Source organism: Acanthochromis polyacanthus, chromosome 3, assembly GCF_021347895.1.
Source record: "Acanthochromis polyacanthus isolate Apoly-LR-REF ecotype Palm Island chromosome 3, KAUST_Apoly_ChrSc, whole genome shotgun sequence".
In the NCBI taxonomy this organism is placed as follows: Eukaryota; Metazoa; Chordata; class Actinopteri; family Pomacentridae; genus Acanthochromis; species Acanthochromis polyacanthus.
Genome location: NC_067115.1, coordinates 3,927,638 through 3,953,302, shown reverse-complemented (window position 1 = coordinate 3,953,302; position 25,665 = coordinate 3,927,638). Strand labels below are relative to the sequence as shown.

The 25,665-nt window shown below is 40.0% G+C and overlaps 3 protein-coding genes across 7 annotated transcripts; 1 reads left to right on the top strand and 2 right to left on the bottom strand.

Moving 5' to 3' along the window:
• Positions 1-205: 205 nt before the first annotated feature.
• Positions 206-2,538, top strand: LOC110972481 (G-protein coupled receptor 4-like). The gene is made up of 2 exons (XM_022222864.2): positions 206-586; positions 2,008-2,538. Exons 1-2 carry the CDS (start codon positions 206-208, stop codon positions 2,536-2,538), a joined length of 912 nt encoding a protein of 303 aa, XP_022078556.2.
• A 413-nt stretch (positions 2,539-2,951) lies between these two features.
• Positions 2,952-9,980, bottom strand: LOC110972482 (uncharacterized). Of its 4 annotated transcripts, none has more exons than XM_051946111.1 (4): positions 9,885-9,956; positions 9,660-9,765; positions 7,606-7,870; positions 2,952-5,431 (listed from the first exon to the last, which is right to left on the bottom strand). In XM_051946111.1, the coding sequence occupies exons 1-4, from the start codon at positions 9,892-9,894 to the stop codon at positions 4,760-4,762; spliced, it is 1,053 nt and encodes a 350-aa protein (XP_051802071.1). In that variant the 5' UTR covers positions 9,895-9,956; the 3' UTR covers positions 2,952-4,759. The 4 variants fall into 4 exon arrangements, 3 of the variants coding, with proteins under 3 accessions (XP_051802071.1, XP_051802072.1, XP_022078557.2); XM_051946112.1 differs by having other exon boundaries at positions 9,727-9,765; positions 9,885-9,925; XM_022222865.2 differs by having other exon boundaries at positions 9,660-9,966.
• Positions 9,981-20,308: 10,328 nt separating this feature from the next.
• On the bottom strand, positions 20,309-24,826 carry atf4a (activating transcription factor 4a). 2 transcript variants are annotated; one of them, XM_022187234.2, is made up of 4 exons: positions 24,658-24,826; positions 23,502-23,681; positions 22,949-23,245; positions 20,309-22,080 (listed from the first exon to the last, which is right to left on the bottom strand). In XM_022187234.2, the coding sequence occupies exons 2-4, from the start codon at positions 23,548-23,550 to the stop codon at positions 21,110-21,112; spliced, it is 1,317 nt and encodes a 438-aa protein (XP_022042926.1). In that variant the 5' UTR covers positions 23,551-23,681; positions 24,658-24,826; the 3' UTR covers positions 20,309-21,109. The 2 variants fall into 2 exon arrangements, with proteins under 2 accessions (XP_022042926.1, XP_022042927.1); XM_022187235.2 differs by having other exon boundaries at positions 20,309-22,077.
• Between the last annotated feature and the right edge of the window lie 839 nt (positions 24,827-25,665).

The window sequence follows — 25,665 nt, the reverse complement described above, 5'->3', positions numbered from 1 at the left end:
AAGACTGCAGGACATAGCGAATCCTGTTCAGGTAAGATGGGCTGCTGTGATATCTCTGAAATCTTTTGTAAAAATAAATCTTACATGGAGCATTTTTTTTGTTTGTTTATCTGCTTTGTGTGTATTAAACCAGAACTACTTCTCACTATGGATGATTAATACTGACTTTTCACTTTTCTTCCAGCATCAGCGTATCTTCTGTACGATGCTCAACGCCACTCTAGTTCCAGCCACCAACCTCTATGAGAACTCCACCACCCCTGGAGGCCCCCGTGGTCCTCCACCGTGGTACCAGTTCCCAGTGTGTGCCGTGGCTCCTTACGGCTTCATTTTCTACTTTGGGGTCAAAGTGTTCAACCTGGCTGTGGGGACGCCCTGTAACGTCCTGGTCATCTGGCAGATCGCTACCAAGAAAAGTGACTCGTCCACATCCGACATCTTCATCTTCAACCTGGCCATCCTAGACGCCTACTTCTGCCTGATGACGCCCGTAGAAATGGTGAACCGGCTGCTGCTGGACGACAGCCGCATCTGGTACTTTCAGAGATTTGCATATGGGATCAAGGACGTTGCGCCACTTTTTCTGGTGAGTTTTTGTTCTGCATTTGTACATTTGCGTATGGACACACCTTGTCATTCAGGGGTTTTTATTTTTACTATTTTCTGCATTATAGACTTCAAAACTGTAAAATAATACACATGGAATTACATTGTAAGCAAAAGTGCTAATCTTCAGTATTAATCTACAATTCAGAAAATAATACAAATAAATAAAAAGCATCAAATGAGAAGCGGTGTCCAAACTTTTGATTGGTAGTGTATACGTAATACACATATACAAATACATACATGATCACTTCATTACAAAGTCTGCAGATTTTTAGGCATTATTGATCAATCAAAATATGTAACTTAAAAAGGAATTTTATTGCCATGAAACAGTAGGATGCAGCACAGCAAAAAGCAGGTAAGGTTGAGTGGTTTAAATTCTAACTATAATCCACATTTTAATGTATTTCTCTTAAATATAATGCTATCTAGTATGACCACCTTAACAATACCCATGAAGCTGAATTGTCACCTTTCTGACCACATCAGCAAAAACTAAAAATGTAGAAGTTTTGTAAAAGTGGAATGTACAAAAAGAGTTGCTGTATTGGATTGAATTAGATTTCATAGCTGTTGTGGTGGTAATGGAACATACACTGTGTTTTTCCAGGCAATAAATGCTGTGAGTTGCATGTTTGGATCTGTAACGTTTATCTGCACTCAGTTAAGAATAGTTCCTGGGCAGATTCATAAAAATGTTTCATTTTTACAACAAAGGATGTGAGTTATATGGGTATGTTTAGCTGTTTTATGTTAAATGCACCGCTTATATACAACACATAGAATTGATTATCATTCCAAGATGCTGCATGTTGTGCCATCATCACTGTTCTCTTTTATTCAGTCTCTGCCTTTTTATCCCTTTTAAAATTTCCACTGCTTGTAGGCCGTCTTTCTAACCTCCTGATCTTAATCTATTTCTATCTTTCATTTCTCTTCAGCTTCTCCCTTATCCTCTTTGTGTGATGTAGTGCTTTTAACGAGCTTTTAATTAGCTATTCATTCTGTACATAAAGCACTGTGTAAATGTTCTTCTTAAATGTGCTATATAAATAAAATTATTATTATAATTGTTATCATCTCTGCTATTTTTTAAATGGTTTAATATTTTGGACACACAAGCATCTTATTAAGGTAACTTCTAAACTTTCTTCTCGGTGGAATCTGAACATGTTAATTAGCAAAATGTGTAGGTTTCTTACCAGTTTGGTCCTTGAGAGGCATTGATTGTATTTGCAGAACAGTTTAATGTATGGAACATTTGTGAACACATATCATCAACCAGGTAGTTTGACGTGTAGAGAGGTTTTTTAATTTAGTGTTTTAATTGATGTTTTGTCATTTTATTGAAGCTTTCAGTTAAAATTCAGCTCAAACATACTTCCTCCTGTCTGCTAGGTGTGCATCTGTCTGGACCGCTACATCGCCGTGGTCCATCCAGTACTGTTCACTGGTATCCGTGACAACAAGATCCGCATTGGCATCTCTGTGGCGGTCTGGGGCCTCATCCTGGCTTACGGCCTAACAAAGTGCACCCTGGGAGTCATGAGTGTCAACGAGGTCTTCAGCGGAGTCATCCTCTTTGCGTTCGCGGTCATGGTCTTCTGCAACATCTCCGTCATCTGGGTTCTCCGCCGCTCCGTGGCGGGAAAAGAGGAGATGCACCCCGTGAAGAAGAAAGCCTTCAAGATGGTGCTGATCATCTTGGCCATCATCGTGGCCAACTACCTGCCTCCTGTGGCGCTCATGCCTTTCGTGTCCTACTACTCGTTCTTGGTGTTCCGCTGTCAGATCAGCATCAGCGTGTTCTCCATCATGGATCTGAGCTGCAGCATCGAGCCGCTCCTCTACATCACAAAGATGGAGCGTGTGGACGGCAGGTGCTGCAGGTTGAGTTCCTCTCGGAAGCCAGTTGAGGTCAAGCTGTGATCAGTCTTCCGGTCATTAACTGAGCCTAATTTGGAAGATTCTTTCAAAAATGTTACTGGACAAAACATCCTGCGTGTGCCAGTTTTTGTTTTGCTTTTTAATATTCCTGTTGCTACCCCATATATAACTCCACAAGTCTGCTGAACTGTGGCCAGGACGTGTTTGGCCAAAAATTTTAACTCACCTAAATTTTCCGTTAAAAATACATATGATGGGACAAAAAGCATTCACCCTCTGAGCCAGCAGTTACATCAAGTAAATACCATGAGACAGATAATGCATGAGCTAAAGCTAAAAAAAAAACGAAGACTTTTCTCCTAGCTATTATCAGTGATAGAAAATTCTTATTTTAGTCCACATACAACATAATTAAAAGCTTAGTAGCGGCAGTAATTGTCATTTTAGACTATATGATCGATTGATTGATTTGTTTATTTCCGTGTCATGCACACAAGCGTGCCCAACCCTCATGGGTTTACAAGACACCAATACACCATCATTGCAACAATACATCCACAACAACACAATATTCTGCTGTTCAGTCCTTAAACAAAATATGTTGCCTTTTATCCCAGGCCTGGAAAAGAAATTCTGCCATGAAAAGGTTCCTCTTCTAAAACACAACTGTATTTTTTCATGGTCATCCAACCAAAAGAAATCAAAATAAACAGAGAACATCTTACTAAAAAAGCACCTCTCTTACATCTTCGTATACGGGACATTAAAACACAAAATGAACCTCATTCTCAACTTCACCTAAATTGCACAGAAAAAGTCTGTCCTTCTCTGGAGTAGCATGAAACCTCCCAGTCTCTAAAGCTAAAGCTAATGTTCCTGACTATAAAGAGGAATTCCTGCAGGTTTGATTTGGTTATTCAAAGTCTTTTTAAGTCAGATATCTAAATCTAAAGTATTTCAATTGCTAATTAACATAAACACACATTTTGTTGGTAGATACTGCCGTTTTCAACACAATAAATAACTGATTTTAACATTTATCCTAAACATGTAATTATGATAACACAGTCTTTCTTTTACATATGTTGTTGTCCAGCATAAAACTTTAAACTCTTAGGGAAAATATGGGCTGCCCTTTTCAGAAGAAAAACTAGTTTTTGTGTGTTTTTGTAATATGCTAAGAGACACATTTATGTGTGGTACAATGAGTCCAGCCGTGGTGGAGAATTTCCATCTTAAAACTGCAGTCTACTGATGACGAGCAACTGAGTGGAGAAAGAGACTCAAACTAAATAGATCTGCACACGACAAAGGAGGCAGCGGTGTAGTTACACCCAAGAAGCCAGTTTAAGGTAGAAAATTACTATTTTTGCCGAAAAAAAAAACTTCTGAATATGTCACTATGTAATACAGTTCTAGGAGTACAATCAGTGACTGGAGGGGGTGAGTATAAAAGAAGAGGCTGTTGGTTAAAGTGGGCGTCATTTATTCCAGGGCGTACCATTACTTAAAGAGTCTGTTTCCTTCTCTGCTCCTCCTATAGCAACCAGTAACCGAAACCCTCTCGTTAACATAAACATCTATTAATCCGTTTTAATGACAGCCAGGGGCGGTGTCTGCTTTACAGAGCACTGATGAAGCATTTAGTCAGTTTTTAAATCAGCCCTATTACCAGACATGCACAGTGGGACCAATTAGTTGCAGGGTAATGAGCTGACATGTAGATTAGGTTAGTTAACAACCTAAACACACTGTCATTAATAAAGGACTGACAATATGCTGTGGAAAGACGACATGATTAAAGAATTACCTCCCTTTTAAGAATTTTGTTTGATATAGTCTCTGAATTGGTTAACAGAATTTAGAAATTAAAAACCCTTTATTTTGATCCAAGCTTATTAAATTAGAAATGTGTACATGTGCTTGTCATCTTACAGGATATTTGTGTAAGGATTTCCATGCAGAGTTGTGGATTTTATACAGATACTTTAATAAACTTATCAAAAAGACGATGAGAAATCTAATTTGAATACATCATAGATACAGTCCGTTGTAAATGATAAAGATGGTCTCATTTGTATTTTTATTAATTAGAGGTTTAATTTCTATTCAAATGTTTGTCTTCCAAAAATGTGTAACGTTTTAATTTTTAATTTAAATCTAATACCAGGGGATCACAGTTAAAACGGCGACGATGATGGGAATGACAAAATGAAAGGTTTCATTTGTTACCTCAGTAGGAATCTAATTGTATATAACAGCATTAAATCTGAGTTATTTTAGCGTGCATCTCCTTGAGACTGTCCACACTGGCTTTAGGTCCATCCTCTGAAGTTACATATCCAGGGTAAGTGGGGTAAAACTGGGGAGACGGTGGTTTAGTGGCGTTTCCTTCTGCCCCTAATGACGGAGGCAGAAACAATGGAATCAACTTGGCGTGAGCATAGTCAATCTCAAAACCCTCAAAAATAAGCCCCACCCCCCAGGCACGCAATCCCTCCTCAAGGAGTCGTGACACCTTCTTTGCAGCCAACACCAGGCCTTCATAGTCGCCTGGTTCTAGTCTGAATATGTCAGAAGTCAGAGGTCGGCGTGGGACCAACACAGTAAAGCCTGGAGAGTTGGGGAACGGAGTGAGAAAGGCCACGTGACTTTTGTCCTCCCAAACCCGCCACTGCTGCTCCTCCCCACGAACAATACGAGAGAACAGGCCGGGGTGAGCTGGATCGTCCCCGAGGAAAGTCAGATCAGGTGAGGCGTCAGGGGAGGGGAGCTCGGCTCGAATCCTAGTCTGGATTTCAGTGAGTCTGGAGTCGCTCCATCGAGGGGCAGTCTTGGAGGTGCAGTAGCCCAGGTCATGTTCGTTGTGCTCCTCTTCTCCAGCCAGGTGAGGGCGCCACTCTGCATCCAGACCATGCAGGGGGAGGATACGGATCTGCAGCGAACACCATGAAAATACATGAAGAGAAGTTTACAGAGCAGCAGTTCTCTCTACAACCAGCTACTTAAAGCTGCTGCTTTACACACATCTGGGCTGATAACAGATATAGTTGTGGTACAAATAAACTGGTAAACTGCTAAATTTAACAGGCATATTCTCTCTCTCTGTTAAATAAAGAATGGGTTCAGCTCAATTCCAACATTGTGAATTCAAAATCCTGAGTCTTGTTGTAGCTTCCATAACAAGATACAGTCCTGCCTACTGCATGCTGTGTATACACTTTTAAACAAACATGAGATGAAGCGTTAATTAGTGAACTGGTAGGTGGACGAGTCACTTTGGACAGAAGCAAGTTAAGGCTTTATGCTAAGCTATCATTAACACATCGGCACACGGGCACAAAAGTGGTACGACTTCTCAGTTAACTTTCTTTACAAAATATTTAAAATACATTTTATTAACCTTCCTGTTGTCCTCATTTACGGGCACCAAAAAATATTTTTTCCTTGTCTGAAAAAAATAAAAAAAAATCAGCAAAAAATACTCCCCAAATTTCTGAAAATTTGCAAAACCCTCAGGAAGAAAATTCCAATAATTCCTTAAAAAATTCCCTTAAAAGTTTTATTTAAAAAAATCCCCCAAAAGTGGCAAGAAAATTCTTGTAAATATTTTCCAAAAATGAGTAAAAATCTTCCCAAAAAATCCTAAAAATATCTAAAGTGATTACATATATATATATCAGTAAAACTTTTAATATTTTCTTAAGAAACATTTTTAACATTTCTTTTTTTTTCACCAAAAAATGTTCAAAGATTCAAAAATGTTGAAATGTGGACATCAGAAGTTTCACTGTGAAAATATTTTTTTCCACATTTTCAAACTCTAAAACGGGTCATTCTGACCCACAGGACGACACGAGGGTTAACATACTATTCATGAATTTATTACAGGGCTTAAAGTGAGAAAAAATCCTGAGCCTGAACTTCTAAGATCCAATTTATAGTGTCAATAAACGTATTTAAATGTGTTTTAAAACTCACTAAAACACAATATATATGAGATTCTATTAATTCAGAGCAAATATGAGGTCATCTGGTGGAAATAATGCCCATTATGATCCCACTATTTTATTGTTGCTCAAATGTAAAACCTTACTCGGCCAAAACTTAAGGCATTTTAGAAAGTGCCCCAAGTCTGATTTTTTTTTATGTTGATGTTTCAATACCACATCACTATAATTGCAAAGATTTATTTTAGTATAAAGGGGGGGAAAAAATCATGAAAACCAAGTACATGTATGATTAATAACTTTTAATAATTTTTATCTCTTCAGTAAGAACTCAAAACAACACCAACCACAACAAAACTGCTACAAAACTCTGCTGCTTTCCTTCATAAGGCACAATTTTTACTTACAACATTATCTCAAGTGTCAGTCTCAAGAGAATATTAAGTGCTTGGAGAATACTGTTTGACAAAGTCATTTCTTTTTTCTTTTTTGCTTTGTTTGTGAATTTTCTGAACATTTTCTTTTTAACATGTTCAAAATGTTGTTTGTTGAAATAAACTGCAAAACACAGACAACAGAATTAACTTGTTTAATATTCTCTGGAACACTACAAGAGAATAAACTGTCATATGTCACTTGCTATACCAACTTTGTATTTAAGCAGGTAATAAAAGTACTAGTATTAACTCTTTAATGCAATTTTAGTTATTGCCTCACAATATAAAATTCCTCTGAATAAGTTGATCATGATGCTGACTCTCTCAAACTCTGTAATTAGCAAAGAAATCCGGGCCTTCCTGATCTGGTTTATCTGGGTCCTGGCAGCAATGGACTGCTCATGCTGAAGAACTTCTACTCTGGCCTTTTCCTCTGGAGTCAGCCCATTTCTCACACAGATCTGATTAAGAAGCCCTCTGTAGCACATAACCACACATACATGTTAGTAACTGCTCATTTGATACACCTCAATAATCTGTGTGATTAGTTTAAATCATTTGATTTTCAACTTGAACTGACACACATTTTGTTTGTTTTTGTTTTTTAATTCTCAATAGTCACAACAGTTAATAGTATTAAAAACATTAGTGTATAGTGTGTGACATCCATTAATTGCACACTATAGTAACCTAGTAAACCAGCTGATCAGAGAAGGTCTCACCTGAGCAGGTGTTTCTCTGTGAGGTCTGCTGACCAACGCACACCTCCGGACCTTCAGCCTCTCACACAGCAGCTCAGCGACAGCTCTCGCCCCCAGCAGCCAGGATAAATACTCTGCCTCCTGCAAGTGGAAGATGCTGCCTCCTGGGCTGCCAGGGCTGCTGCTCTCCAGAATCACAGAGCCGGGGGTCCAGGGCCGGGGGTGGAGGTAGGCCACCAGCCCCTCCGACTCCCAGACGACGTGACGACGAAGAGAAGAGGACATGCTGCAGAGCCGGGAGGAAGAGGAGAGAGTACAGGTTTTTCTTAAGCATTATTCAATTACAAGTAAAGTCAAAAGAAATATATTTTTTAAAAACGGGAATTTCAAATGTATTTCTATTTTCACAGATGCCAATCAATCAAAGTTTATTTCTATAGCCCTCTACAACAGCCCAAAGGGTGACCAAAGTGCTGCACAGTAAAAAACAAGAAAATAACTTAAAAACAATACAGTAACTTAAAACAGGACAAACAATCACACTCACACCAATGGGCAAATTTAGAATAATCAATTAACCTTTGCATATCTTTGGACTGTGGGAGGAAACCCACGCATGCACGGGGAGAACATGCAAACTGCACGTAGAAAGATCCCGGGAAAGCCGTGACACAAACCATGGATCTTCTAGCTGCAAGGCGAGAAGTGCTAACCACCACCCCACTGTGCAGCCCGTAAAATATAAAACACAGCAATAACACAGGACTAAAATATACACCCAAAAGTAATAAAATGTCACCATGGCGCTAGGTATTGAAAGCCATTTTAAAAAGGAAGGTTTTGAGTTTTGATTTAAAAGACCCATATCAGGAATGGTGTGCATGTCGGAGGGGAGTTTGTTTCAGAGTCTGAGTGCAACTGCAGAGAATGATCGGTCACCCCAATGTTTGTATTTAGACCTCGGTACATGAAGCAGCTGCTGATCGGATGACTTCAGAGCTTTTTTGGTCCTGTAAGGTTAAAAGCTCAAAGGACTGGAGTGATGGAGCATTTTGCACGAGTTGCAGGTGGTGGACAAATGACTGGGAGATGCCAACGCAAAGTGCACTGCAGTAGTCCAATCCTGAAATGATAAAAGTATGAATGGCTTTTTCACCATCGGTTCTGTTTGAGAAAGGCTTGACTTTGGCTAAAAGGCGCAATTTAAAGAAACGTTCCTCTGACAACGGTGTCAAGTTGTTTGTTAAATTGATGTGGTATGCAAAACTAACCAGTAAATCCAGAATGTTAAGCCATGCATCACCGGTATTGTATTTATTGATGTTTACAGTTATCTTTTATATTTATTAAAACTAGTTTGGAAAAAAAACATCAAGTGAAACAGTATATTTGTGGATATATTTGGAAAACACACCTGGTTTTACAAACCTGTTATGTAGAACGTAAAAACATATAACTAACAGATTAAATAAAACATGCCACAGATGATGATTAAATCTCTGTGCTGGTCTGTAGTCCATAAAAGTTTGCTTTTAGAATAATCCACTGTGGGTGACTTAAAATACAGTTCAACATCCAGCCACAAGTTTAGAATTTGTTTTGTTTTGTGCTGCAGAATAAGAAACAGTAATAGTAAATTTTAACAAATGTATAGTAAATATATAATGTGCATATCAGTATATCTGTGTGGGTTGACAAAAGCTTTTCCTATAAGTCTGTCTGCTGAATCTAACACAGTTTTTAAGATGTTTGTGATGAACACGTCCAGCTGTTGATCACACATCTGTGACTCAGGCTCACGTGACAGATGGCTGGTCTTGTGATACGCAGCTAATGTTGTTTGCTAATTTATGGTCGTAAACTACATTATTGTGACTTTATGTTGGAAAGTTAGACGCAATTTTAAAAAATAAAAGTGTATCCAGAGTTAAAGAAAATAAAGTTGCACCGAAATAACTAAACAGGGTATGTTATAAAGTTATTCATCTCTCAGTAAAACTAAAAACTCTGCCGACCTCCATTAAGAAGGACGGAGTTTGGTTCAAATATATCGCCCATTAATTGAAGTGACCTACCTTCTGCTAATGAACCTTGCAAACGGCATAAAGTTGTAGCAAAGCTGAATGTGAGGCTCAAACCGACCTGTCTTCTTCTGCTCCTCTGGGCTCGAAGTTAAAAGTCCTGTGATAAGAACAAACAGCGATAAATGCAGCTACAGCGGATGCAATCAGTCACATCAGTCAGTGCTCATGACACGAAACAGGAACATTTAAAGCCAACTTTTAGCCTAGAAAACACACTGCTGCACATGAATGGTTCGCTTCATGCCTCCTGAATTGCCTCCAGCTTCTTCTTCTACGATAGAATTATTTGCAAACCTGCTTAGACGCACATTACTGCCGTCTGCAGGACAGAATACCTCCTAATGCAGGGGTGTGAATCTCAATTTAGTTCAGGAGGCCACATGTAGCCTAAATTGATCTCAAGTGGGGCAGACAAGTAAAATCAGAGCATAATAACCGATAAATCAAAACAGCTCCAACAGTTTCCTTTTGTTTTGGTGCAAAAAAGTTGGCAATTTCAACACTATTATGCCCCAGTTTATCCTTTACACAAATTCATTACAACTTCCAGATCACAGTGTATCTACAAAGGCACAAAACATTTAGTCACAGGTATCTGGAAGTGAATGATCCAGTATTTTTTTACTTTATTATCTTACATTTACATTCATTTCCACATCTGTGTAGTCATCCTGACCACCACACCATACCAAACTAAAGTGGGAACTGTTAAGGAAGAAGGTTAAGTTGTGCTCCTGCCTTGTAAATGTATTGGATTTAAACATAAAAAATGCATAAATGCTGTGGCAGTGCATGAACAACAGGGTTCCACCAAATCAAACTCTGTCGTATTGAAGCTGTTGACTGGCATCATATTGCACAATGTTCAATGTCTTTAACCCTCCTGTAGTCCTCATTTACAGGCACCAAAAATATTGTTTTCTTGTCTGAAAAAAAAAATCCAAAAATTTAGCAAAAAAAATCCCCAAATTTCTGAAAATATGCAAAACTTTTACGAAGAAAACTCCAATCTCTTAAAAGTTTTATTTTTATAAATCCCCCAAATTTGGCAAGAAAATTCTTGTAAATATTTTCAAAAAATGAGTAAAAATCTTGAAATATCTGAAGTAATTACATATATATCAGTAAAACTTCTAATATTTTCTTTAAGAACATTCACAAAAAAAATCAACCAAAATCCAGCGAAATATTTACCAACCAAATATTTTTAATCCAGAGTTTAGTCATTTCTCAATTCTGCTATTAAAAGAAAAACTACATTTGCTTGTCTCTTAAGTCAAGAATAAAAACACAACAAAATACTTATATGTGGCAAAGAGTCTCATTCATCACAGTAAACGTCATATTTTGAAGGCAAATAAGATTTAAAATCAAATCCCTTCACTGTATTCTGGGCAGGCTCATGCTTGGTTCAGATCATTCATCACTGTTACATGTGTCTGCTTTTAGTGTTGTCATAGTTACACTTCCACTGTCTGATAATAAAATGATATCATTACAGCTGAAGTGCAAGTTGACTGAAATGTTTGCACAAAGGATGGTAAAACACGTAAAAGCAGATAATCGGTAAGACATAAAGTCAGTCTTTTTTGGAATGCTTTTTTTGAAAACCCGCGACCCTAGTGAAGATAAAGCGGTGCATAGAGAATGAATGGATGGATTGGCTTTTTTTGGAATAGTAAAAGTGTAAATTCTTATAGTTTGCTTTGCAAAATGCTTTACACAAACACTTGACAAGACCTGTGTTGCCTGACTAGAGGGTCAAAATGACCTGTGTCAGGACAGCTTAGCCATCAGACTTGTTGACACAGGTCACCCATTACATTCTGATAAAAGATTGTGACAAAGACACACTTCTGACTCATACTTTTGCCCTTCGAACTTGAACTGCCAGAGTGTAAAGGCCTGCTGACCCTTAATATGAAATAAAGGTCACACAGCAATTTTTCTTTTTTTTAACAGCCTTCATTTATTGTTTTTTTCTGAAATTTTGAACAGGAAATCGTCTTTTGTAGTTACAAAAAGTGACATCAGAGGGCATCTTTGAGCTGCAGACAAAGAGTCGTGACTCTTTCTGCCTTACTGGTAGGAAAGAGAGCAGCACTACAGCTGCAATGAAACGCTTTAACTTACTACTCTATATGACACATTCTGTCCTCACTATTTTAATAGATTTTCAAAGCAAAGGAGTTTGAATTCCTCCTAGTGAGTGGATTCTTTTCTTTGGCGCACTGTGACCTACAACTCACTTCCTCTTTCTGCAGAATGTCAACATAAAAAAAAAACTCACCTCTCGAGTTACTACGGAATGAAATGACTCATGGCGCACACCCACATACTTCTACACACGAGAACCCTGAATGACGTGATGACTGTCCTTGTCTCTAATCTTACCATCGCAGCTACTACCTAAACTTAATCCTCACCCTCTAAACCTGCCTTGAGATTTCACCTTTAAATCAAGTCGTAACGATCAAACAGCAATGTGAGGAAGTGAGGACCAGACGTACGGTCCTCGTTTTCAAAGCATGTCCTCTTTCTAAAGCCCTTAAAGTTCCTCACAAAGACACACACAGGAGATCAAACACTGCTATCTATGTGAGTCAAGCGCCAAAAAGCTTTCACTGCCACTTTCAAAAAGTCTGATGTAAATAAAAGGAAAATGACAAAAGGTCACCACCCTCATGCAAGCCGATCACCATATACTTCGCATATTGTGGAGTCTGTTGTGTTATACATGTGTGTTTATGTCAGGAGAATATGCCACGGTATTTAGACACAGGATAATGTACTGGGGTGTTTTTAGACAGGTTACATTTCAACATGAATTCACTAACATTTGCATGTCTCCCATAAAAGACAGTGAAGTAGAGTGAACAAATGTGTTGCCCCACTTTCTGGGAGTAAATCTGTCTTCTTAATCTGCTGCCCATGACCTCAGTAATGAGCTCAGCTGCTCAGAGGGACTCGTTGAAGGATGTCAGCTGAAGACCAGCACGAGGATTCACTTTGTCAGGGAGGGCAGAGGGTCAGACCGGGTGGGACTCAGAAGGAGATCCAAAAACGCCTGAATGTGTTGCACAAGAAGAAGCAAGCGGGGTCGAGTGCAGCTTTTAATGAACGCATGTGAAGTTTTTGGTGAAAGCAACAAGAAGGTCATCTCAAATTACTCATATTAGAGCTGCTATTAGTTGAAGGTTAGCCAACAGGAGCAGGACTCAAAAAGTAAAGACTTGCCTGTACTTTCAAAAGACAGAAATGACAGCTTCTGCACTGCATTATGGAAATTTAAGAAGTCAAAAAATAAGTAAGGAGAATTAAAATAAATATATAAATTAAATAATAACGAGGAAGCAGCTGAAAAACATGTAAGCAGAGTTCAAAATGTCTACACAGACAACGGTGGACATTCTCGTTTCACTGTCTGGTGCAGGGCAGAAGTGTGATGTAAGACACTCAGCTTATGTCTAAAGGCAAACCACCTGACCTACAAACAGTTTGATTGTAGGAGGATTGAGGTTTTTTCAGTATGACTGAGACTGAAACAAACTGCCCCTGGGTGATGCAAGGGCTAAGCAATCTAGGTGCACCGACCTCATGCTCTGCAGTTTCCGTATTTGTGCATTTATCTTGCTTAGCATCTCCTCGATGCTTTTGCCACATGCGGTTAAAGAGTGTTTTCAGCTGTGTGCTTCCTCGTCATAAATGGCAGGAGCTAAAGTGTTGTCATGTCTTCCAGCCTTCACCTTCTTCAGCACACTCAGCACATTCGTATTCTGATAGAGCTGTTTCACCACCCACTCCTTTTCCTTTCCATTCCTGATTTCCTGTCCTGACATAGTCGTGGTTGGGTTTGGTTATGGTCTCAGATCAACTGTAATTGGAATCAAATGAACCTCATGACAATATTTATTAAGATCTGCTCATTTTCTGGGGGGAAAAATACTATTTAATTGATTCTACTGATGCCAAGAGTGGGAAAGCTCTTGGATCATTACTTGGATCACCGTGGGCATCTGAAATGGAGTATGAGTCAGTTTCACAGTTAAAATTAAATGACGTAACTCAGTCGTTTATGTAAGGTGTAGCTGAATTAGCTCTGGAGAAACACTGTTGATATTTAGCTATAGCATATTTAGATTGTCATCACGTGCCAGTTTTATCCTCCCCCTCACCCCCAGAGCTCCCCTTTCCCCCATCTGCCCTCCCACTCTGTCTCCCCTCCATCCTCTGCACGTGTGCACATGTCCAGGACACGCTGGAACAGTGTTGCTCCGTTTGAGCCGCTTTCGTTTGTTTTCCATTTACAGTCAGGGCTAACAGAACAGCTGACGGAAACAGGAGATATCCACTAAATTTGAACAGTGAACTGTGTTGAATTAGGATCACTGACTTCAGCTTTAAGATCATAAAACATTTGTCTCAACTCGTGATCATTCTGTTGTTCAAATTTGTCCCATAGCAACATGAAAATCCCTGAAAGTTACAACTTACTCAGAAGATGTTAGTCTAAATGTAAATATGAAATAACCTATTTGGGAAAAACTGTTTGCAGTGTAGAATGTAAACGAGGAAAATGAACATAATTGATAAAACACAATTTTACTTGATTTTTTCCCCCTGCTTTTACTTAAATCTTTATTTCTTTGCAGCTAATAACAGAAATCAGTGTTACGTAGTGTTAAATAGAACAATGTATTCTGATTCAGTGCTATTCTTTGCCCTAGCATTCATAATTTACTTGTTTAATATGACAGCAAAGCCATTCAACTTACAAGTGAATCTGTAGTGTTTAGTTAACTACTACTACTGTGAATTAAAGACTGTTGGGAGTCACTGCCTTAAAGTGGGGTATGTTTGGTCTGTGCTCTACTTTATGTAAGAGGCTTTTTGAACCTTCTTCATGTTTGTTTATAGTCAAAAAAACATTTCGATGTATAAAAACTTACAGTCCTGTGTGTTTTTTCCTACAGTTTATATGCTTGAGATTCTATTTGTAAGTCTAAATGATTTAAACACAAGAAAAACTCCCCCAAATTGCATCCATACTCCCTCAGAATCACCCTGTGCTTCAGTAACTATCAATATGGCAGTGACTGCAGGTGGAGCTCGTACAAGATTATCCCCCATATGACGCCCAGGAGTTGCAGTTAAAATCAGCCAGGAATAGACCCATGAATGTGTCAGATTGCTTGGCCGTCACTGTGTACAGTAGACAAACTATGAATAGCCGTACAGCCTTACTAGGTTTCATCTCTCTGACGAGCCAAATGCCATTACTTGTAGCGTAATGTGAAATGTAGCTGAGGATTGTGTCGCCTGCCTGAGCTGAGCGACTCATAACATTAAACTACTAGCTGTGCACGGGTACAAGTCAGAGCTGGTTTTACAGGGTTGACTCCATGCGACAAGTCTGAGAAGAAATTAGAACAGGGTTCCAGTCTTTTTATTGGCATTTTTTGTTTGCACACGCCCAACCAGTGCACCCTGTAATTAATGCTACCTCCATTAAGGTGATCAAGGCTGAAAAACCTTCTCAGTCTCCAAATCTGACTGCTAGCACGAAACCAAATACACATATTGCCAAAATGTAAACTAATTTCTTTCAAGGTCAAAGACTAATAATGGGTGTTAGATTCTGAATAAAAATAAACACTCATTTGTGTTGCGAATCAACGTTTACTACACTTCTCACCTGCAGTAGATATATGCAAGCAAAGATACAGAAACTGTTAGTTTCATTGTTGCGAGCAGGACATCTTTCAGATATTTTCATGGCTCGGTTCTATTTAAATACGTGCAAGTGTGCTAAACACAAAGCAAGCATCGCAGTGAATTCCACAAATGTTATTTCAAAGATTCTGCTCTTTAAAAGGATGGAGGATGTTTCTATTTACAGGACAACCTGTGTCTGTCGTGACGTAAAACTTCACTCGAATTAAGGCAGAAAAATCTCCCAAAGTGAGACACATGACTGCACACAAACATGCCGTTCCTGGCCTGACACTGTGTTTGTCTAATTAGATGACGACACTGCGCTGTGAACATAGGAACTGAATGAAGCTTTTGTGATCTTGATTACTATGGAGCTCAAAGAGGACGTGACAGGACAAAAACAATCTTTGCTTGGAGCCATCGTCATGCAGCAGAGAAGGAATTTTCTGTCAAAAATGACAACTAGTACAGACAGTCACATTTGGAGGGCACTTGCAGGATAAAATGAGCTTTAAATCAACTTCTCAGTCTTTGTAAGGTCTGCGTGTAAAGCATGTTCAGGGCTTCCCTTTCAGTAACTGGACTCCACATGCATGTAAAGCTCAGTCCTGCCCTGGATTCTTAAGGTCACGTGGACATGAAGCTTGTTTTCAAAGCATGCTCAAACCCTGTGTCTCACACCCACACACACCTGGATTTATAATGTACAAATGTTGCAGATGTCATAAGCCAAGCAGAAATTGTGGAAAATACATTATCTTTAATCTAGACCCTACTATTGTAATCTCATATATTAAACACTGAAAAACAGTCCACAGACAACATTCCTCAGCTCCACACTAAAGCCACAGAAAAGGTGATTTGCATTTGAAATTATTCCAAAGACAGCTCCTTGACATATCATCTTATTTTCTTAAAAACATGAAACACATGCAAATGAAACATTGCATAACATGCACGACAAATATGCAACTACAGACAGCTCATGTGGTTTTATTTCCACCAGTGGGCAAAGAAACTGAAGCGATTTATCTTTGCTTTGTAGCACAAACCAAGAAGAATATGTTTTAATAAAAGAAAATAAAGACAGTAAAGATGGCCTAAAGCTGTGAAAAAGGCAACAGATCTCGGAAAAAGAAGAAAAACTATGTATTACTTGTGTCCAACAGCTGGAAGTTCTCGAGGCTGAAAATAAGGCGCATTGCAAATGTCTAACTGGATAAGGATCTATCTAATTCAGTGTATTCTAGATTTAACTGCAAACAATTAAGTGATTCATGTAGGAGACAACAGCATCTTTTATAGGAACACATCAAAACAAAACTACATTGAGATTTACATTTACAGGTGGGGAGAGTTTAGAAAAAGTCCAAAATATGTGAAAAAAATCATCATTCTCAAAGAGTGACCCATCTTCAAAAATAGTGCGCATATCAAAGGGATATGAACGTCTATGTCAGACAGCAAACGGCATGTATCAGGGCTTCTTCTTCAAAACGTGAGTCACTATGATACCACTTCTACACCAAGTAAAAACTGAACTGTAAGGACATCTGGATCTGTAATGTATTAGAGTTTGAGGAGTAAATAACAATCTCATCAGCATAAAGACAAACTGAACAATTTGAGCATTTTTATGGGAGGTCATTCATAAAAAAAAAGAAGCGGCTTTAAGGTGAAACCTCACTGAACAACCTTTTCAGTAGTTAAATATTCTGACTGAACATCCTCAACACACTGACATCTGTTATGAAGACAGGCCAGCAAACCAGAGGAAAGCATTTTGAGTGAAACCAGTAGAATATCAAGATGATGTTGATCAACCACACCCTGAAGCTCTTAAGCATGTCTGAAGCACCGAATCACAGCCTGGAAATTTAGCACATCTGGCCAAAAACGGGCTACAATCAATAACATGAATAATGGATGCATCCCATTTAGCTGTTCCATTTTCAGCGACCTGTTAATGTAAATGAATCCTCAGTAGTTCTGTCATACTACATCCTAAGCAGGTTTCCAGTATATGCACGCTGGAAACAGGACAAAATAAGGTCTACTCAACAGAGGGAGTGAAAAACGTGATTTTTCAGCGTGCTGTTGCTGGTCATTGTTCAACCACAAAGCAACGCACAAAGGAAACGGAGGAGAAAACTGAAACTCAGTGTGGTTGGTGTGAAGCACCTCCAGAAAGATCTTGTAAAACAAAATAGAAGAAAGACAAAATGTAGACATCACATACAGTTATCAGGTAGCGTAGAATTAAAACTCCCTCAAAGATTCTTTCTTTTTTCCTCCCTACAAATGTATTTTATACAAGCTCATGGAGGTACTGTAATTGTTCACTGGGATACTTTGTCACAGCGGTCATAATTTACTAAGATGTTTACTGTGGCGTGATCATCCTTAGTGGAGGAAATCAAAGACATATTTTTCTTTTAACAGCTACAGTAACTGAGCAATTAGAGAGTAAAGGGTATGTTGGTGTCATCAGTCGTCGACAGTCGCTGCAGGTTCCACTGTGAACAACTCATTCATAGCTGAAACATCAAAGTCAGAACGATTATCTCTCTTTCTCTTTTCCTGTGAAGCTCACTCAGTTTTCTTATCTGTGACTTCTCAGGAGGGCAAGGCCTCACTACTGAGGAATCTACCAGGGAGTGTGTGTGTGTGTGTGTGTGTGTGTGTGTGTGTGTGTGTGTGTGTGTGTGTGTGTGTGTGTGTGTGTGTGTGTGTGTGTGTGTGTGTGCTTAGAGGTTTTACTGTCAGGACTAAATTTAGACAGCAGCTTGACAGAAGTCAGCACATTGGCACACACACACTGAGGACTTTTTTTCATCTTATATTTACTTCTCAGACGTATTACTGTAATCATTCTCGGCTAAACAGGAGTCTGTCTTAACCCTCCTGTTGTCTTCATTTTAAAAAAAAATTGTTTCCTTCTCTAAAAAAAAAAAATCCAAAAATTCAGCAAAAAAAAATTCCCCCAAATTTCTGAAAATTTGCAAAACCTTCAGGAAGAAAATTGCAATAATTCATTAAAAGTTTTATTTTAAAAAAAAATCCCCCAAATTTGGCAAGAAAATTCTGGTGAACATAAATCCTAAAAATATCTAAACTTTTTGCTGCTTTCGTGCAATTTCCTGACATATTTATTCAATTTTACTGGCTCTTATTCTACTTTATTCCATGATTACATTTCATTTACCTCCCATATTGCATATATCTGGCCTCCTTTGCAGATGCTGTCATTTTTAATAATATTTTGTTATATATGTACATTTGATTTTATTATTTAATGTTGATATTTTATTTCCTATTGCTTGCTAATTCTTCTAAAGTGATTACATATCTATCAGTACAACTTCTATTTTCTTTAAGAACATTCACACAAAAAAATCAACCAAAATCCAGCGACATTCGCTGGATTTTGGTTGATTTTTTTGTGAATGTTCCCTAGAAACATTTAAAACATTTCTGTTTTTCCACCAAAAAATGTTTAAAGATTTCCCAAAAATGTTGAAAATATGAACATAGGAAGTTTCACTGTGAAAATATATATTTTTCCCCCACATTTTCAAACTAAAACGGGTCAATTTTATGCTTTTCTGTATTCGGTTTTTGTGTCCCCAGTGAAATATTTTGGCCTGCAACTCACCACACACATTTGTGGCACTCCAGCTTTAGATGAAACTAAATGGAGACATCTGTGCCTCACCCCGTCACTGTTACACCCACCTGTGAAAGCCACCCTGATAGACTAGAGAGCGTAGTCTGGTTTCAGAATTACAAGGACAGTAGCCCAGCTGTTTCTCTCTTTCCTCCTCGTCTCTCATTTCCTGAAAGACTTTACTTTAGCTTCAGGCGGCGAAATGTGACCCGACCTCAGCTTTTTGCAGCTGGGAGTTCACCACTTTGTCTATGCTGAAAATTCCTTCACCGATTTAGTCTTTTTATCTCTGCTTTGGACTGATATTTTGGAAACGCAAAGATACACGATGTGTTTACACTGGCGGCTGCTCCTTCTACTTGAACAGACCAGCTGATTCAACTCAATGATGCAGCGCTCAGGTTGTTCTAAATTACAGCAGTCACACTCTTATTTCACCAATGTTTAATCATTCCAACTCAGGCAAGAGTAGATGGAGGATCATGATTCACGTGTTGAAAATGCAAATAGTGCACTGCAACTCTGCGGGACGAGACTTATCGTGTCACTGACTTCATTTTCAAGGTTTCATATACACACATATTTACACTCACACTGCATTTTCTGTCCGTTATGTTACTCCGCCATAGAAAAGTTTTGATGTTCTCTACATTTGGGAAAGAAAAACTGTGCATACATCAGTATCGCCAGACTTCCCTAGAACATAAATGTACGTGTGTAGACATATCAAGTTAATGTATTTTCTATACTAATTGTAATACTGTGAGTCAAAATTGACCCGTTTTAGTTTGAAAATGTGGAAAAATGTTTTCAGTGAAACTTCAGGTATCCACATTTTCTGGTGGAAAAAAAATGTTTAGGAACATTCACAAAAAATCTTTCAAAATCCAGTGAATTTCGCTGGATTCTGGTTGATTTTTTTATGAATGTAATTAAATAAGTTTACACATACATATGTAATCACTCCAGATATTTTTAGGATTTTTTTTGAAAGATGTTTACTCATTTTTTTTGAAAAGAACTTTCTTGCCAAATTTGTTATAATTAAACTTTTAAGGAATTATTGGAATTTTTCCTGAAGGTTTTGCAAATTTTCAGAAATTTGAGGAATGTTTTGCTGAATTTTTGGATTTTTTCAGACAATATTTTTTAGTGCTCGTAAATGAAGACGACACATTCAGAGGACAAATTAAATTATATCTCGCTGTTCTATTTCAACAGACTCGACTCTCGCTGAATAAAGGACATCACACATCACTGGAGTACTGATAGATGTTTATTAGAAAAAAAGAAAAGAAAAGCATTGTACAAGCCAAACACCTGTGCTAAGAGACTGTGCTACTCAAGATGTGATTACGTTTTATCCAGCGTTAAATAACAAAAGCCACAACTGGAAAGCAAAGAAGGATTAAACTATGTACACAAAAAAAACACGTTGACAGTGTAACGTCAAGAATTCATAAATAGGCTGAGGCCCCTTTCTGGACTTGAAGCTGAAAAGAGGAAGGTCAAATGGGGTGACAGTAGGTTAAAACAGGAGTGGCATCGTGTTGGTGGTGCCTCACTTTACTGACACTAATTTCACCAAAGCTGATCTAGGGTGGGGCTCTGAATTGATACCAGGAGAGCGAGGGATTATCTTGTTAATGGGTCACAACTCTAAAACACTACCGTGGTGACTCACGTTTTGCATGCCTAATCTACAAACACTCTGCCTGTTCGTACAAGTGTCTTAGACGGGGAGTACACAAAGGGATCTAACAGGGGACTGAGAGACCAGCATGTACAGATGCTTCCCCTGACTACCTCCCAGCCCCCTGCTCTGCACTACTAATCTCATCAACTTCCATGAGCTTTCCGTTTTTCATCCAGCCATTCATCCTTCATTACTGTCCAGTGGCAAGTTTCTTTCATCCACTCTCACACGCCGATCTCTTACAATTTACACTCCTAATGCTACAATGGATTTCTTTGTTGGGACATGTGAGTATTGGATCAGAAACTCAACCTCCATTTCCGCTCTTTGATGAGAGATTGTGCCACTTGACCTTTCTGTTGTCTAAGCCACTGAGCTGGTCTTTCCACGACGGTGCTTACGGACTTCCTCCATCAGGTCCTTGAGGTACTGGATCTCTCTGCTGATGGACTCTGCTTTCTCCGACAGCTCACAGTTCCTCTTCTCCAACTCTTCACACTCTGTGAGCAGCAGCTCCTGCTCCACCCTCTTCTTCTGCCTGTAGCGAGTAGCTGCCGTCTTGTTCTGTTCCATCTTCTTCAGTTTCTTCTCCACCACTTTGGGAGCGCCGGACACCGATTTGACCCGGGATGCTTTGGGGGAGGAAGCAGCAGTGGGCTCCGGTTTGGAGTAGGGTTTGGTCCTGGAGGAACCAGCTGTGGGGGAAGGGGTGCGAGGAGGAGAGACGAGGCGACCCGGTGAGCTGGCAACTGACTCGATGCCAGAGTCACTGTCGCTGTCGCTTGATGGAGAGGTATTGATGGTCTGATCGGGGAGCGAAACGGGGGATGATTCCTCTTTTTTGGCGAGCAGCACCAGATAATGACAGGAAGGAATGGAGAGTACAATGGGGCTGGGTGTTTGAATGATACCACTGGGATCTGGGATGATGGTGGCAGTGAGGGATGTCACAGCTTTCTCTGCATCCAGGACATCCACTTCACTCCCAAGCTCCAGTGTGTCGGCTGGAGAGGAGGGGCATGGGGAGGGAGGCTCAGACTTCACTACAACCTCCTGAGCAGGAGCCACCTCTGTCTTCTTGGCCTCAGGTGCCTCAGGGAGAGGGGGATCTAGAGGCAGTGAAAGGCCCAGCTCTAGGCTGCTTTGTGGGTCGGGGATGGTCGCCTCCAAGGAGTCGAGATCCAGATTCATGTGGGAGTCAAGTGAGGCCAGGAGATCCTCGGGAGAGCTGGGAGATTCATCGGAGGAGCAGGAGCCAATGAGCGAATCCAGGTCGAATTCACTCAGGTCTATTTTCTCTGACATCCAGTCCATGCCCATGAAAGCATCATCTGCTGACAGAGAGGATTGCTAACAGTTAAAACAGACACAGATGTACCGGAAGCATTTCAGGCATTCTGAATTGACGGTATGGCAGTTCTATTTGCAATGAACACAAACGCAGATTTTATTTCACTGACACTCTCCATCATAATGATCTTATTTACACAACAGATGACCTCAGTTTCAGACTGGTTTTACCCTCTCCCTCCCCTTTTAATGATTCTGTGATGCATTAAAATGTCCTTAAACTGATGCCAGTAACCACAAAGTACACACATTACCGTGACAAAACCGGTCTGAGCCAGTCTCAGCTAGTACAGTCAGAACCACACCTACAAGTTGCAAACCAATGAGAGTTCCACATTGCCCAACACACCTACCAATTACTCACTCATGGCTTTAATTTTGATGTTACACACAAGTATGCTCATTGCCAAGAAAACGACACAAGTCTGAAATCTTATGTACAAAATTCATTAACTCACTAAAGCAGTAAGTACAGACATGTTTTAACGTCTAGGTCATTCTGCCTGCAATGTGACCTCAAACGGTTTCCCAACACAAAACCTCATAAAATATTTACTGCAAGTCTGAAAGCAATTTACATTCCAAAGTTACCACTCAAGTTTAAGACATGGCAAAGGAGACGGAAACATTTTCAGGGGGAGGAAGAAAACCTTACTAAGACACAGGATAAGCTTGTGACTTGCAAAATAATAAATATCTGCTACATTTTGGAATGTAATTTCCATTTCTTCATTTGTTTGCGTTTTCTTTAGTTCAACTTAACCATTCTCAGAATCATTAGAGATTCTTTGAAGACAACTGGGAAGCATAAGGTTGCTGAATATTTCATAGAAGCCGTAAAGCGACTCTCACCCTCGCCATTGTCTGCTCCAACACGGGCGTCGAGCAGATCGCCGGCACCGAGCCAGGAGAGGGACAGCGAGTCCGTTCCGGCCTTGGCTCCCAGGAACGACGAGGAATGGGTGGGAGGAGGAGAGGGAGGTGGGGACAACGACAAGGTCTGATAAGGAGACAGGGAGGATGCATGGGAGGAGAAAGAGAGGGGAGGCGAAGCTGGCTTCCCCTCTAGAGAGGAGGAGGGAGAAAGAGCTTCTTCTTCATCTTGGTCCAGAAGGGGCCCCATGGGGTCAGCCATCAGAAACAAGGGCCCTGCAGACAAAGACCAAATCCATCAGTATCCAACCCGTCATCCACTCTATTCTACACTCTAGCTGAGACAGATTAAAAAAAGGATCCCTAGAACAATGCACCAAAATCAAAAGTATGCCTGTTTTGACAATGATGTGGAACTGTGCTTAAAATACCCTTTAATTCCTAATGACAGGTGTGAAATAGCTCCACCTGGCTGCTTTGTATACAGCAATGCTGGCAGCTGCTCTCGTGGACACGTCATCACAACACCAACCTGAGTACAGGTCCTCCACGTCCTCCATGGCCAGCTGGGAGAGTGTCATGGCTGCTGCTGGACAGTGTTAGCCGTGAAAAGGTGTATGAAGACAAAAGTGAGTCTGTTGACGTGGTCAAGTCGAGGGGTTCGGTCCTGCTGTCGACAGCAGCAAAGCTGAGGGTGGTTGCCGAGAGAGACCTGTGTGGAGGATACACAAAAGGCACATCATATTATTGTGAGAAAATGAGGAATTGGCAGGAATATTTCTTAGTAGTTATTGCTGAATATAAAACATCTGTATTTTGCATTCTTAAGGGTGTTGGAGCATAATATATTTAGGTGTTTGATAATCAAATGTCACATGACTGGAAACTTTGTCAAAAAATTCCCTAAAGCATGTGTACTTCCTGAAACAAGTACACATTTCTCCACTGACAACCCTCATACAAACGGCAGCTTCCTCATTGGCCTGTACTCGCGTCGTTAAGACTGTTAGCGTGTCTCGCGTGGGGGAGGGGAAGCTAATAATAGCTAATCCGCTCCTTTGAGGTGTCACAGCCGCGTTGATGGGAAACACTCCGCCCTCCACCGGGGGAAAACATTTCCTAATTTGGTCATGCTTTGGCCGGTAACGCCGCCCTCCCGCATGAGTCACCGTAGAGAAGTGGGAGGGCAACCGCCATTTTCACAACAGAGCCATCTGTGCGAGGCGGGGATCACTGAAAAACGACAGTGCGCGCCATTTTGGACACGCCACGTTGTCAGTGAATAATATATACAAACACTACAATTATGTTAAGATGTACACCAGCAGTCGCACTACCGGTTTTACAAAACGATACACTTCATATTACGGCCATTTATTGTTGTTTCCCGTCGAGGTGACCGTTAACACGTCTTACAGATTCAACATGAAACGACACCAACTGTAGCCGGCTGGGACTACTTCGGCTGACTGTAATTCGACACTGACTCATACCGACTTCGAACCAGGAAATCCAGACCTCAGTGCGCACCTTTAATTTTTCCCGGTAGCCTTTCGATACAATTGCAATTTTTTTAGTGCCACTCAACAGGTACGTTAAGTTTATTCAACACCTACCAGCCCAGTCAACCTTTTAAATTTCGGACGGCAGAAGCTTTAAAAGTGAAAACATCATTAAAAAATACTTACGCCATTTTGCCAAAAATAGCCAGTGCACTTAGCCGTTGCACTGCCGGGTTGTTGCCGCTGCAAAGATCGCCGCCGCACGCCTTCACACTGCCATTTTAGCGCGGTAGAGCTGCCTCTAAACCACGATATTCTCTTTGTGTTTTGAAGAAACGAAAGACAGGCGGAGACGGGCGTAGGAGTATATAAAGAGTCGAAGCACTGCCGAATGTATTCCTCCGCAGCTTCACTTCAAGGGTGGGTTTGATGTGGGTGAAACTGGCAAGCGCGGGTGAGAGGAGCTTCCGATTCAGACAATAATTTTACAAGTACTGAAGACGGTAGCTCCGCCCAGCTGGGCAAGGGTTTGACCTAAACAAACACACCCTTCTGAGCGGGATCCCTCCGCTCGACTCTTGTTTGTAATTGGTTGAATGGATATCGTCTATACAGCTGACAAAATAGATCCATATGGCAAGTGACTTCTACGTCAGATGTAGGTCAAATGCAGAATGTAAACATTGAGGCAGGGAACTACTCTTTGAGTCTTTTATGCTTAAATAAAGCCTGGAAAATATATTACAATATATAGGATATTTTCTCATTTGTTGCAACATAGTTTAAATGTTAAATCAGTACTATATTTTGAATGTCAAATGTGTCCTGTTGCATATCTCTCAAATTTACCTTTACCAAACCCTTGTTATTTATTTATTTATTTATTCATACCCATGATCTCAGTAACTCAGTCCCAGTCTGTATTGTTTTTTTCATCGGCTGCCTTGTGTTGTCTTACATGCCGACGTTTCCACATTAAGGTCCAACTTAACTAATTATCTAGGTGTTATATACAATGAGAGCTACATGTTCAAATCTGTTGTATTTCCATGGCTTTTCTTTTTGTGTGTGTGCCCTCTCTCCTTCACTGTTGTGCGTCTTGGTTCTGTGTTGGTTGCTGATTTCCGCATTGCCAGTGTGTAAGTCTCCAGTAAAGTCATTGCAGATGGTGGTTAAACTTGATGAACTCGTCTG